Here is a 15782-nt window from a genome sequence, read left to right as displayed (position 1 = left end):
GGATTGACCTACTGTTTGGTCCCCTCCCCCAGCCACATCTTCATGCTATTTTGATTGATAAATTTGGTGTGTACTCAAAAAAAAGAGTAGTGCCTGTATGGAGTCTGTAATTTCTGCCCTTCCCATGCCAAAGTTATAACCCAGCATACAAGAGTAAACTCATCTACACACTTCGTCACTTTGGTTCCTAGTTAAGTGTGTGTGATCTGCAAGATTTGAGTTCGTACTTGTACATCTCAACATGTAGGAAAGGGTGATGTCACTGAAAGAAATAAAATATCATTGGCAGAATTCATATATGGGGCAACTTAATTGCACATTCAAATAGCACCATTATCTGAAAAGACAAAGTTGATCAAAAAGTGCATGAAAACTAACATTAGTACAATAATCAAATCATCTAAACAAAAATGGTGATGTAACCTATTTAGCAAAAGATAAATTAATAAATAAAGAGAAAAGTGTGTACAGGAGTTAAGATATGAGAGGATTAACTGAGAAAGGGGGCGTGATGAATTGAGCCTGTCTTTTGTAGAGATTGAACATCTGAGGTAATGGAATGTCTAGCATGTGTAACAGAGCAGAAAATAGTAGTGTTTTCTCAGCAAGATGGTGTTGTTGAGTAATACTGGATTTTGTTATTTACATATTTGTTTATAAGTAAATGTAGTCCGTGAATAATAATGTTTACATTTTAGCTGTGGTCAACTTAAGTTTCAAGATCCTTCCTTCCAGATTCCAGTATCCACAAAGAATATTACTCCACCTCTCTCCATTATAGACCCTCAAGTAACACACAAGTTTTGTTGTTTCTTGTGTGAAACAAAAAGATATAACGTAGAAGATCTCAAAGTATCTTATTAACTCACTCCATGACACTTTTGCGAGAAATCTTTAAACCATCTGTTGCATGAATAACATAATTTTGAGGAACTGTATCACAAAATTGAATTGACTTGCCCACTATCTTCCCAAATCAATAAATTGCTTTGTACTTTTTAAATTTTGGCCTTTCAGTTTATCATCTGCTTCTTGGTGTCATGTGTTCATGGTGTATAACCACCTCAGACTGTTGCATTTGAAACTCACATACCTACTTAATGAGTCAACATACTCAGACATCGTGCGTATCAGAATGTACCTGCATGTTGACATGTTCAATGAGGGGGAAGAATTGTGTATCCCAGTAACTCTGTGCACTAATCTACCTGGGTTTACAGCTCCTAATATTGCCTGACAGACCTTTGCTCTAGGGTTCTTCACTTTAAGGCTGATCGTAACTGTTGGTCTAATATCTCCCACCTCTTCCCAAATTCCCCTTTTCTCCCTTTCTCAAAAGTGTCTGTTCTCTCGTCATTAGTGTGTGATGTTCAGTGTACACAGCATTGAAGTTGGAACTCTATGCCAAGCAGAACTATTCCAGTATAAATCTCCAAAATGATAAGAAGCTAAAAGTTAAGTACGTCAATTGTTGAGGTGCGGTACAGTGTTTTCACCATATATTGATATATGGAGATACATATATTCACATATGAACTTTGTTATTGATATCCTTTCCAATTCAAAGATAATAGCAAAGTGCATAGCTACTACACTTGAAGATGGTCTTCACTATTCTGGGTTAAATTTGACTTCAGCACAGAAAGGGGTGAATTAAAATATTTGGCTATTTACCAAATAGCATTAAAAGTCTGGCAGATAGCCAGCCATCATTTAAAAACAAATTAAAAGAATTTCTAAATGACAGTTCATTCTACACAGTGATATGCAGTAGGAAAAAAAGGATGTGATTATATAGTGTAATGAAAACTTATGCTAAACTGACACGTTCCACATCATGAAATGTTGTGTTCATGATTTAGGGAACAAGTTTTAATGTAGTGTAATGCAAATAAAAAGGTTTTGCAGTAAATGTGTATCCATATTTGCCTGTCTCTATTGGACTTTTAGTAGTTACTCAGTTCATAAATTACTTATTGCATCAAAGCAGCTGTTGTTAATTCGCAGTAACATTTATCTAAAAAATAACATGGTAGTTAGAGCTAATGAATGACATGATATATGAGAATTAGTGTAATGTTTTTCATGATGCATTTTGTCTACTTGCCACCTATGTAATTTCTGATATTTATTGGCACTGTTGCAACCACCACCACCAATATGGTATAATAGAAACGGATGCCAATCCATCACCATTACTGCCAAAATATCCTGTTGTGTTCACCAAACTAATTGCGATTTGAACTAGTACTGAGAAAGCTGTGTGGCTGGAATAAAAAAAAACTCACCTAATCCTAACCTGTGTTTCAAATTTTACTAATTTTTTTAATGTCTGGTGTGTATGAACTGCTCTGTATAGTACAGAAAGTATCTTTTATTAGCCAACTACTTTGCTTAGATAAATTAGTATGCACTATGAAATATGTCTTTTTGACAGTTATTGACTCAAGTGAAATTGTAGCATATATGACTTAACCAGCAAAGTTGTTTGTTGTTGTTTTAATTGGGTACTCTATCAGTTGCCAAAGTCAATCAATTATGTTTGTAATTACAATCTATTCTGGGTAAGAAATTACTTACCTAGAAGAAAGGAAAATAGAGAAGGTATTTAAGCTGCACATATCAGCATTTACTTCCAGAAACTCATCTGTGCCTGGAAGGAAGCAAAAGTGCAATTTACAACAGATTGAAATGTCAATATGTATTTAATTTGACAGCTAAAATTTGTGAATAAAGCTATGAAATTAGCACCATTATCGGTTACTTGAATGCACAATTAAGTATCATGGAAAGTGGTTGTGAGTGTAAGCTGCCATGAATGTAACTGTAATGTGCTATAATAACAGTGTGCCATGATATAAAAAATTAATTTTTGTACCAATGCAAATGACAATGTATATAGTCAAATTCATGTAATGGTGCAATGTGTTGCTAGTTAATAAATTAAGAAAGTGACACATGTTTCTAAAATTAGCTTATACAGTCAGTGAACTTCTACAGTGGTTATCTCCTGGTGTGCACTTAGAGGGTACTGCACTGCAAACACTCCATTGGGAGTGTCAGCATGTACGTGGAATTAAGTCACAATAATAAATAATCTTTATTCAACAGAAAATATTTCATTCAGTAAATAAACTGTCACCCCAAACCAGTGAAAGTAATCTGTTAAAAAAAAAGCAGATAATTTTATATATATTGACTTATATGTATACAATATCAATCAGAGTTATAAATTACCAGGTAATGACTCACTAACATAGAACACAATAAATGTTGTTCTAATTTTATTGTTGCCACAATAATGGAAAGTGGTTTAATACACAGAAAGATGTAAACAATCATTCGATAACATATTTTTATAAAGGAAGTATTGTTTTACTTCAAGGACAGAATAGTTTTAAAAAGGTCTGTCTGAAAACTTTGAATGAATAATGAAGATAATGGGTCACAGATAACACATTAGCAATTGGGGGGAGGGGAGGTATATTTACCAGGCACAATTATTCAATTGATGTGAGATTTTGTTTGATGTTAGTCAACCACAGAACTCTTCAAACCACTAAAATTTGTAAGAGCTTGTGCCATGAGCCTTTAACTTTCTTTATAAATTATAGTGCTCATTGTAGGAACTAATGTTTACAAATAACTAGAATAATGTCAGTTGATGTGAATATGTTTTGGGCAACTTTCATACCATCAGTAACAAGGACTATTTATGGGCAGGATTGACACCATAAACTTAAAATTTAAGATAAGTTTTGCACCCTTGTATTATTACTATTCATTTACTACAATTTGTGTGACTGTGTGCTTTTGCCATAGGATGAGTGGTGAGTCATGTGCAAGTCAGTTAATATTCACTATAGCATATAGTGTTGTATAACGACTGTAAAGAAAAATAAATAAATAAATAAATAAATGTGAGGCACAGCCCACTGATAATAAATTCTTAGCCAGTGAGTAGTGCTTCCATGAGTTTATAGAAGTCCTGAAGCTGAGACATTAGTTGCTAGCGGTTGTCTGGGAACCATGTGAGAATGTTTGTATGTACTTTGCAGAAGAGCTGTAATAGGAAAGAGGTCACACTTATTGTCCACAGTTTGCTACTGATAATTTATATATGTGGTCAAAAAGTTGTTTGTCTCCTTCCAGAAACCAATGTAAATAGGGTAAATCCTTTTTCTAACACATGTATGTCTGTTTGGGTAGATTATATAATGAGTCTACATCTACATTTATACTCCGCAAGTCACCCAACGGTTTGTGGCGGAGGGCACTTTACGTGCCACTGTCATTACCTCCCTTTCCTCTCCCTAATGTTGTTCCCAAGACCAGCCAAAATTTGTAACTTCTGGGGCTCTTGTTTTGCGACTCGGATTTTAAAATCAAGATAGAACATTGGATTCTTATTAAAAAGAAATGGAAATTCATATTTTTCCTTTTACAGTTATTTTAGGCATTGAAGTAAAATTTACCGATTAGTCTTTTAAAGCAATGGCAAATTTCTCTCCCAGTCCTAAGCTTTTTGGCTCAGTTTTCTCCCCCCCCCCCCCCCCCCCCTCCGTACCATCTCAACATTGCACTAAGAAGCAAATAAAGAAAAATGTACACAGCAAGCTACTGATTTAGAGTAAAATAAATGAGACTGGGCACATGAACTTGAGATAAAATGGATCAATGGAAAAGGCCATGAATTAGTTTGCCAGAAAGTCGTAAATGGGTGAATTGATAGTTTGCATGGGGAAAGTGAAATTTTGGAAGGATTTACAGTTCCACACACTGAAGTACCTGGAGCAAAATTTATCATATGCTCCCTCCTTTGTCTGTGCAGTACTTATAATTGGGAGTTCATTGTCTCCATATTTCCGTCATGTAAGTAATGTGGTATATCATAAGTGGCCAGAGTGACTGCTAACATTTGACTCCCAATAAGCATAATAAATACGCTGCCTGAAAAATGTAAATTCATGTTGTATATGTGGGATACATTTTGTGTGTTAATGACGAACATAAAGACGTGTGTGTACTTAAAAGCTTCTTTTTGATGAGACACACAAAAGTATCCTTGGTGAAACTGAAGCATGTGCAGTGAAAGCCAAAAATATAAATCCCATATCCAGAACCCGTTTTAAGAGGATAATCAGTTTCATTTTGTTACTTAAAAAAGATTGCTGCACAAATATGGGTTATAAAGGTATAAAAGATGAGAAAGTGCACATTATAGTTCCACTCAGAAACAGGAAAATGTGTCCGTCTGACATTCCATCACATATGCTTGTTGATAAAAAATCCTAGAGGCATCGAACATTAACAGTTAATTTTGATGGGCAATAATGGCATTCTGTGAGCAAGAGTAACAAGATCATCGGTATCCGCACTTTATACAGCTTTCTGCCTTATAAAGTGAAAATTACTTTTGGATGCTTTTGTTTATAGATGAGCATAATTCTGGCTATGTTGCTTGTGATACCTAAATTTCTGAAGCAAATGAATGCTTCCAAAAAATGTAAAAAAGTACAACAGTAAAGAAAAGAGAATGTTTTAACTCTTGTTACTAGACTAATATGTGATTTAGTACCAGAATGGAGTGCACCACTGCTGAAAATTTGTTTCACAGTCGAAAGATTGTGTCTCATTCTAAGGAAAGTCAGTATGGTAGAGATTTGAAAAATTCTGTAGAAAATATATTTTTTGTCCAACTGGAAATTTTGTCATTTGCTAATGAAGATTTAGATTGAGAGGTTTTGCTGACCTCGCCATAGCAGTTTATCGAACATCAGTGGTGTTAATCAATATTCCCTTGGATTATGCAGCTGAAGTTTTTTAATAGTGTGTTATTATTACCTGTTGAACACAAACTTTCTGGTGGATGTTTATGTAAATCACTTTGAAAGTGTAGGGAGCCATCACAGTCTCCTACTTATATTGTTAGCTAGATGCAATATATGTCTCTATTTTCTTGGAGACACATTAGTTGCTTAGAGTTCCTTTTTTTCTGATATCAATTTTGCAACAGCTTAATAAATATTTGTCTGAGTTTGAAGCAATAGTTTATTTAGATTATGAATTGTGATAGTCTGTGAACATCAGTGATTATTTGAGAAATGCCGATTTTTTTTGTTGATAGTGATATAGCATTATAGGTCTGTGTAACATGCCTCACATTTATTCCTACATTGACCACAAGCTATTGATTTTTATATAAATTTCATAAGGCAAGTTAAAGATGTCCTTTGCCCAAAGTTTGACTTGGACATCACAGTGCTTTTGTAGTCAGGGTTCCATTGGAGGTGTTACGTCCTTGTCTTCCTACAATTTTTGAACTGACTTATCCAGATGGTTACAGAGGAATATCTGTTTAATGTGGAGATGAACCACGGTACAACTTGGCAATTTTCGTGTATGCATATCATTGTCAGGGGTGAAAGGAACAGTGAGTGGCAAAAAAATTAGGACCAACTGTGGATTGAACTACAGCTTTTGACACACAGCAAGCTCCTGAGTTAAATTTAATATCTGGATCTTTGGATTTGTAGGTTTGGCGCCACATAAAATTCCACAGTCACACCTAACAAACATTGCATGTGATTTTCCCCCCTCCTAGTTTGGTAGGCATTTTTACACTTGACTAATCACAGCACTAGTACCATGCAACCCTACAGAGCCATGTGGTACGCAAGTAACCTGCTTTGCTATTTAGACTCTGTAAAAGAGTTGAGTGGCACTGTGCTGAAGAGATTCATTGTTGCTTGTCAGTATCAATGGAAATGTCAGAACAAACAAGATTAGCAAGTATTGGACGTGTTTGGCCAGAACTGTGATTCTTCATCCAGTGGGCACAAGGAAATACTGTTGATTTGTAGAGGAACTTTCTTTTGTTGCAGCTCTTAGTTCTGTTAGAACTGATAGAAGAGTGAAATACCAGAAGACTGGCTACTTCAAGCAAATGGTAGATGCTGGAATGCAAGTTTGGTGATTTCACATCTTGGATCATGTGCTGAGTTCCATACACATTTTTCACATTTTGCCAGAACTGTGCAACACTGAGAATTTGAAGCATTTTCAGCTTGAAAGATAGCATATGTGCTAAGAAACATCACTTGCATCATATGATGCACTTGGTCTCCGAAAAATTTTACACAAGATTCAGCAGAGTGAATCCTTTAAGAGTAACAATAGGAACAGTGGTACTGGCTGAAATTGTGTCCCACATCTTTCTAATGTCACATGAATGTTCAAGACCAGGAAGTTTAATCATTTTCTGCTTTGCCACTGTCAGAGAGGTGTAGCAGAGAGCAGTTCCACCTAATTAGTGAAATTCTACTTACAGGAGATATGGATCTTTTTTTTTTTTTTTTTTTTTTTTTTTTACATATCGTGTTGAGCAATAACCAAGATTATAACTGATATGTATAGTAAACAAATGTTCAAAAGTCTTATGTAATTAGAATTTTTGTAGATCGTACACTAATCGTGCACTTCCACTTTTATTTCTGATTGTTTGTTTGGACTCTCTTGCTCATCACCTTCTATAATTTTCATTCTTTTCTAAAAAATTTACTTACTGTTGAATTTATCACAAAGGTAATGGTGTTTTTTAGTCATCGGTCGTCTGACTTGCTTGATGTGACCTGCCATGAATTCCTCTCACCTTCATCTAAAGGGTAGAGCACTTGCACAATATGTCCTCAGTTATTTGTTGAATATATTCCAATTTCTGTATTCCCCTACAGTTCTTATTCTCCACAGCTCAATTTAGTACCTGGAAGTTATTCCCTGAGGTCTTACACATATGTTCTGTCATCTTGTCCCTTCTTCTTGTTGGTATTTCCCATATGTTCCTTCCTTTGCGGATTCTCCGGAGAACTTCCTCATACTTTATCATATCAGTCCACCTAATTTTAAATATTTCTCTGCAGCACTACATCTTAAACACTTCAGTTCTTCTCTGTTCCAGTTTTCCCCTTCTCCATGATTCACTATCACACGATGCTGTGCTCCAAACATATATTATCAGGATTTTCTTCCTTAATTTATGGCCGATGTTTGATGATAGTATTCTTTTTTTGGTCCTCTTTGAGTTGGTCTGCTTTTTATCTCATCCTTGCTTTGCCTGTCATGGTTTTTTTGTTTCCAAGTTAGCAGAATTCTTTAATTTCGTGTCCTTTGTGCTCACCAATTTTGATGTTACACTTCTCACTGTTCTTATTTCTGCTACTTCATTACATTCATCTTTGTTTGGTTTACTCTTCATCGATATTCTGTACTTGGTAGACTGTTCATTCTGTTAAACAGGTCCCTCGGTTCTTCTTCACTTTCATTGAGAATAGCAGTGTCATCAGTAAATCTTATCACTGATATTGTTTCATCCTGTATTTTAACCCATTCTGGAACCTTTCTCTTCTTTCCGTCATTGCTCCTTCCATGTGCTGATTAAACAGCAGGGGCAAAAGACTGCCGCCTTGTCTTGCAACGTTTTTAACTCCAAGCACTTTGTTGTTGGTCTTCCACTCTTAGTGTTTCCTTTTGGTTCTTGTGATACTATTAAAAACATATTCAGAGATAATAAATTGGTAAGTCAGTGTTCTTTATGTTGTGTAATAATTTGAGTTTCAGATTTATTCTGTTGTTCTTGTTTCAGATGTACGAATCCTACTGAATAATGACAATTTGCTGAAGGAGGGTGCGTCTGTGTAAGTAACAGTCATTTTGTCTTGGCAAATTGCAAATAGATGTTCCAGTAGATAATTGATCTTTCCATTAATTTATGCTGGAAGTAGAAAAATTTGTCATTGGAATCCTGGGTGCTGATGCATAGTGAAATTCTGCTGTTTTCAAAAGAACAGCTTTCTTTATTGTGCAGTTGGTTGTGCTGTTAATATTGATTTGTAAAAGGTACCCATAATGACAGATCATGGAAAATGAATTTTTCCTACTTATTATTTCAGAATTATCTTGTTAAGATATATATCAGGGACCGCCAAGAATTCACCATGTGTGCAGACCTCTGTCGCCTGGCTGGGCACTTAACACACCACACTGCCTAAGGAAAGTGATGCATTCAGTTGACAGTGCAGTCATGCAAGGAAGTGTAGATGTCTTTCCTGCAGCTTGGTTTTTCCTATTTCTCAGAAACATAGATCAGAAACAAAACTAATTTTCAATAATAATTATTTTTGGCACTCTAAATGCATAATTAAATTTTTATCTGGTACAAACTGTTGTGTTACAGACAGGTGCAGGCAATTTCAGAGATTTTTGTCACTCAGGTTGCCACATAATCCTGATGGATTTATTTTCATAATAATAAAAAAAAGTCTTTAGCCACATATTGTAAAACATCTGCAGCCTCATTTCCCAAGGAAAACAACTTTGAACACCTGAACAGTTTTAATCTAAAAGAATTTGTCTTATAAACTAGGTTGGTGATTCTTCTCGAAAACTGGAATTCTCAGGGAATTACATTTTACCTGGGAAAATTGAGGAAATTTCAGGAAACTGCATTTGTAACCTAGCATTGAAAATTAATTTTATTGAGTTCTGTAAATCACAAATTTTAAAATGCTTAATATCTCAAAATAAGTTAAGAGTATGAATATTATTTCATATAAATTATCAGTGTTAAAAAACTGCAATTAACTGTGCTCATATCTGGTATACTGTTAGTCTGTGAAGAAAGAAAATTCATTATTGTGGTATTCTACCATTTCCCCCCCCCCCCCCCTCCCCCCACTTCCTACTTGCCATTAATTTATCAGGAGCTTCTTGACACCATCTTCCTCCTCACACCTGGAAGTCTTAGTTGTTTAAATAGCCACCTCGTAAACGGGAATAAGAGTGCAGATCAGTCAGTTCCGTCTGCACAAGCACGGGGATACTTTCAACCGAAAAGACAAATGGCCTCACAAACAGCTTGGAAACTGATATAAAGTTTGCAGTGTACTGAAAATGTTTGGAAAACTGTTATAATTCCTTCACTGCCTAAACAAATTCTTCAGAATTTGCATTTTCTGTAATGCCAGTGAGTGTAAAATATTTATCAGAATTTGTTCCTTCCTAAACACAATTTTCTTTTTAAATGCATGTCTATCAAATCAGAAATAAGTTGTTTCCCACCTTCTGTTCGCTTACTGTGAGCAGCTTGTAGCAAAGTCTACTTTGAGAGATCTGCAATCCATTCAGGAAGCTTTAATTTTCATTCCTGCTTTCCTTTTTCTTTCAAAAATTCAACAATATGGTTTTAAAACGAATTATTACGGACATGCCGCTTGACTTATCCAATGCACTTTGCAATAATTTGTAAGTTTCTTTTCATCCAATTCCATCAAAAACTTTTGCAACTTACAGTGGAATAATGCCTGTTCCTTCAGAAAATTTACTATTTGTACTACGAATTTAATCACATGCTTCATGCCTGCAAATTCAGCACAAAGTGCAACTTGAAGTACGGAACAATGAATCCTGTATAACTCGTCTTTTGATCATTGTAAGTTTTTGCCATTTCATCATCAACTGAACCTGTAAGCTATTTCTGAAGCGTGTTACTATATCATTCAGTAACAAATATGTACTATCTGTCAACTACACAACTGCATAATAGAAATTGAGAATTCTCATCCCTTTCTACTGTGATTTCCATTCATTTTTGACAGTAGATCGCTAGACTTGCCTAATTTTGTGCAAACAGCTGTTGGACCTGTGAAATCCTTTATACCCAGAATATATAGTGAAGGATAAACAGCACTAGCACTGTAATTCTGCTGAACTGAAGGAAGTCGTGCCAACCGATAAATGCTGCACCACACTGCTAAATGAAATGTCGCACTGTACAGAGTACTTCTGAGAAAGAATCGGGCAAAACGGAGATGACAAAGCCACAGACTGTGTGCACGCATGGATGCAGTTTTGCATGCCATGGCTGACTCAACCATAAATGAAGAACAGAAAAAGTTTTTATTACCCTACAACTCCACTAATCTCTCAGAAACTTTGTACTCCAGGTTACATTTTTACAACTTCTTTTTTCCCTTTTATGTATGATCACAGTTTTATCATTGTTTATGCAGTTGGATCCCAACAATAGAATGTTCTCGGTTGTTCTGCTGTTTTCCCTAATAAGGTTTTCAAAGTGTCTCTTCGAGAACAATTTACAAATTGTGATGCGGAGTTACATGGCATTTTGATGGCACTGGAGAGGATTCAGACATCACCGTACAAGATTACTTGTCTGTTCTGACTCGCTTAGTGCTCTATAAGCGCTTCACCAAATGTATCCAGCAGTGCCGCTGCAGGAGATAAAGCAGTGTCTACGAATACCCGCGATGCATAATTTCTTTCAGGCTCATTTCTTCAATTGCAGTCATTTTGCAGAAACTGGGGAAAAACGTAAGGGCCTCCTCTGATGGAAATTCTGTGACATATTTGCATTTTGAAGGATCTCATGAGATGTTCCACCTCGCCATTAGATTGTGGATGTACTGCAAATGCCATTATGTGGCGGATACCATCGTGAGAACAAAAATCTTCAAAGTACTAAGTCAAAAATTGATGACCATTGTCCGAAACAACTGAACAAGGTAAGAAGGCAACACACTACACATTTCATCAAAAGACAGTGAGGCCAGTTCTGACAAAGGGGCTAATTAACACAACTGGTACATACAACGAGGAATCCGTGATAAAAACGAAACCTTAAAAGTTTCTTTGCCTGTCACCCAAAATGCAACGAAGTACTGGCAGAGACCTGAGACAGTGGATGCTGAACAGTTAATGTAGCCATGAGAAGGGATTGAAGTACCATCTCTGTGAATAAGTTACACAAAAAATCGGTCACTGAAATTGAGTACATGAAAGTTGTACTTACCGCCACTTGTGTTCTGACTCTGAACACAGTCGTAAGAAACCAACTATTTAATAACAGGGGCTGGTACATGGTTATATAAGAAGCATTTACTAGCCATGTCCACTTGCTATCCGCTGTGGGCGATAGAAGCGCCAGACCAGCGTTGGCAGCCTGTGGTGGAGACCTGAAGCATCCAACTGTTGCCATGGTAGTGGCGGGAGCTGTTCTGTAATGTGTGGGTTACTACAATAGCAAGTTGTCATTTTTTGTATGTAAGTGTTGTAAATTTTTTTTTATATGTAAAAGTTCTGGACAGTGCTTAGGATGTTGGCTTAACAATGTATGCCACAACGTCCTATGTAATTCACTTTTTATCACTTTGTTATGGTAAATTGTTGCAACTTTAGAGCTGTATTTTAGTTTTTCTTTCTATTTCATTACCGAAAGTGGTGAGCACAATTATCTTTTAAGGAGTTTTCTGGGAGACAGGCAGAACCAATTAACTTGATTCACATCTCTTAGTTTTTTCCTCCTGCTCTTAATTAAAAATTGGTAAATGTAACTCAAATATAGTATGTAGTATAGAGCCTCACTTGTATATTACAGTTTACCAATGGCCAGTTTTGGATGATAAATATACATTATCGAGTTTCAATTAGTGATGGTGCTACCACTTTGCCATGTGCGTGAGGCAATGAGACTACTTTTAACTGATTGTCTGCAGCCATTTGTTTTTCTAATTAAAATTGCAATTCCTTATTCTTTAAGATCCAGCATGAGACGTTGTGTCCTTAGCGAAAATACAAGCAACAAGACATGGTCCAACCATACCTGATAACACACTGTTGGTTTCTCTTATTTTCATTATCATTTTGATTTGAATTGGAACTTTAGTATCAGTAATGTATTCTGCATTAAGTATGTGCGGCTTATACTGTGCTATTTTCATTCTTTCTCTGTCCTTTCAGTGCATTTGCTCATTACAACAAGGATCAGCTGACACCAGTGAAAATAGAAGGATCTGAACAGGCAGTCCTTATTACTGAACATAATGACCTTGGTTCTTCAAGATTTTATGATCCTAGATCAAGACAGAGTTTCAGATATGATCACTTGAGGAAAGAAGCATCAGACTATCAGGTAATCTATATATAAATACATCCCCTCTGTTTTTCTCGCCCATCTTCCCCTACACCATCTCCTCCACTTGTCCCTTTCTTCTCTCTGTAAGTTGGAGAGCCTGTTCCCCACCACCCCAGCCCACCTCTAGCACTTATAACCTAATCACTACAACTTATTCAACTTATTGCTAACAATATTACCCTGTTTGTAGCAGTGTCACAAGATTCTTGGATAGCACCTTATTGGTTTAAGGAAATAGTGTATTTATTGATTCAAAAACTGATAAAATATTCAGTGCATGCTTTAGAAATTAATATGAGAGAGGACTAATTTAATTATAGCTATTTGTGAGAGATTTTTCTAATTACTCATAATCTCGGCCTTCATTTTCGTTATAATTATAAAACATAATGGGATTTTCTACTGAAACACTACATTGAAGCAATGCTTTGTGGCAGAGGATGTTCCTTGAAAAGTAGTAGTGAATATTTTTTTCCCTGTGTGTAAGGTAAAAAAATCCAATAAAGTTGTCATTAATTGTGACTAGAGTAACAGCTTTTAGAGTCATTGTAATCCATTATTTTTATCACATTGTTACGATCGTGAAATGAAATTTTAGTTAAGGTTTGAATTGGAAACTGATCCACAGGTTGTGCCAAACGTGATCTGTATTATATTACCTTAATTTTTGTCCAGAAAGTTAGTATGACAATACTATAACATTCCAATTACTGATAAATGGAATGTTCTCTGTCTTCTTATGAACATACCAAGCTAGGTGTTGCCAGTGGTTAGCATACTGGCCTCATATTCAGGAGGATGCTGGTTCAAATCCAAGTCTGCCCATCCTGATTTAGGTTTTCCACGATTTCCCTAAATCGATTAAGGCAAATGCTGGAATTGTTTCTGTGGAAAAGGCACAGCCCAATTGCTTCCTCCTCCTCAACCAGTGTGAGCTTGTACTGTTTCTTCAGTGACTGTGTTGTCATTTGTCATTAAACACTAATCTTCTTCCTCTTTTGAATAAAGTGGATGTAATTTAAATAAAATAATAGATAAAGCAGTAATAAATCATGTAGGAAGTTGGACAAAAATTTTGGTAAATTCTCTCACTGTTGTCTAATTTCTGTAAATAAAAAAAGATGAAATGTGGTATACCTCAACATTGCAAAAGAAAATGCTGTACACAATATAAATCTTAGTCATTGTGGATAAAATAGATATAAAAGTGTTTGATCAGAGGCAAAAGAAAGTCCAACAATGTTAAAGTGCCACAGCAATTTGTATGTCTGTTTGAATACTATAACATGAAGCAGATAACACAAAAAAGTAACTTCGAAAGGAAAGATAATTTTCTTCTGTATTCTTGGAAACGTAATATATTTAACTTCTGACACTTTAAATGCTTTAAAACAGAGATATTGTAAGTAGCAAGCTTAAGTCTCTTCTATCATTTTTCAGGTTTTGCTGTATTCTACGATGATTATGAAACCAGTTGTAAACATTTATTAATACTTCATACTTTTACTTTTGAAGCACTGGGAACCAGATGCCGTATCTGAACCTTGGAGAGCGGCCTTGGATGCAGAGTTCGGCCACTACATTGCCAGCCATTATAAACACGGTGTATGTAGTGTTTTTGGCAAAAGTGATGGTGATGAAATTACACTCACTGCTTGTATAGAAGATCATCAGTTCCAGCCCAAAAATTACTGGTGTGTAACCATTATTTCAATTGGAATGAGGTCATGCACACAATTATGGTAGAGTAACTCACATTTTATTAGAGATGAGCGAGAATAGAATTGATCTCGATTTATACTGTGTTCTTAGTTTAATTAGCTTTGAGGCTGTTGTCCCCAAATCTTAAAATAGTCACATTGCTGTATGTTTCCAAATACAGCTGATGTATGAAAGTTGTCTCCTATTGCACTAACCTGAATTGATCAACATCTTCGTCATTTGTCAATTTTGTGTGTGTGTGTGGGGGGGGGGGGGAGGGGGGGGGGAGATAGGAGGCTGGTCAGCTCATTCTGCAGGTCTCTTCTAGAAGGACTATTTTCTCGTCCCCTATATGTTGACATTGTTATTTACAAAATAAATAAGTGAAATAAAAACTGCTAACATATACAGAGCTGACAAAGGTCATGGGATAGTGATATGCACATACACAGACAGTGGTAGTATCATGTACAAGGTATGAGGGCAGTGCTTTAGTGGAGCTGTAATTTGTACTCGCGATTTATGTGAAAAGGTTTCCGATGTGATCGTGACCGAATGGTGCGAATTAAGACTCTGAAACTGAAATGGGTGTTGGAGCTAAACACATGGGACGTTTCTTTTGAGAAGCAGTTAGGGAATTCAGTATTCGAAGAGTCACAGGATCAAGAGTGTGCCGAGAATACCAAATTTCAGGCATTACCTCTCACGAAGTACAATGCAGTGGCCAATGGTCTTCACTTAACAACAAAGAGCAGTGGCATTTGCGTAGAGTTGTCAGTGCTAACAGACAGTCAAAACAGTGTGAAATGACCACAGAAATCAATGTGGGTTGTACAACAACTAAAAAGGGGTTCATCCAATTTATTTTTAGAGATATAGAGATGGGTGAAATATTGTTTTTTATTAATTTGTGAAAGAAAATCCAAAAATGTTGTAACCAATTGGCTGGTGTCAATATTATTGGTTACATTTTCATAAAATGACAAAAATATTGAAACATTGAGGGATTTTAATTTTTTCCACAACTGTGTAAAGCAGGCCATTCCATCAGTGCCGTATTGGGCATGAGCACGTGCGAGTGCCTTTCAGCTCACCT

The 15782-nt window shown here is 35.9% G+C and overlaps 1 protein-coding gene across 1 annotated transcript in view; it reads left to right on the top strand.

Moving 5' to 3' along the window:
* LOC126298851 (F-actin-capping protein subunit alpha) overlaps window positions 1-15782 on the top strand; it is a 43551-nt gene that overhangs the window by 8142 nt on the left and 19627 nt on the right. Inside the window, exons 3-5 of the mRNA XM_049990361.1 lie at window positions 8642-8693; window positions 12811-12982; window positions 14501-14679. Of these exons, the coding sequence (XP_049846318.1) occupies window positions 8642-8693; window positions 12811-12982; window positions 14501-14679 (403 nt within the window). The remainder of the gene's footprint in view (window positions 1-8641; window positions 8694-12810; window positions 12983-14500; window positions 14680-15782) is intronic.

The sequence above is a fragment of the Schistocerca gregaria genome, chromosome X (genome assembly GCF_023897955.1).
Source record: "Schistocerca gregaria isolate iqSchGreg1 chromosome X, iqSchGreg1.2, whole genome shotgun sequence".
Taxonomy (NCBI): Eukaryota; Metazoa; Arthropoda; class Insecta; order Orthoptera; family Acrididae; genus Schistocerca; species Schistocerca gregaria.
The sequence above is the reverse complement of the archived record's forward strand: the minus strand, read 5'-3'. Positions and strand labels throughout refer to the sequence as shown.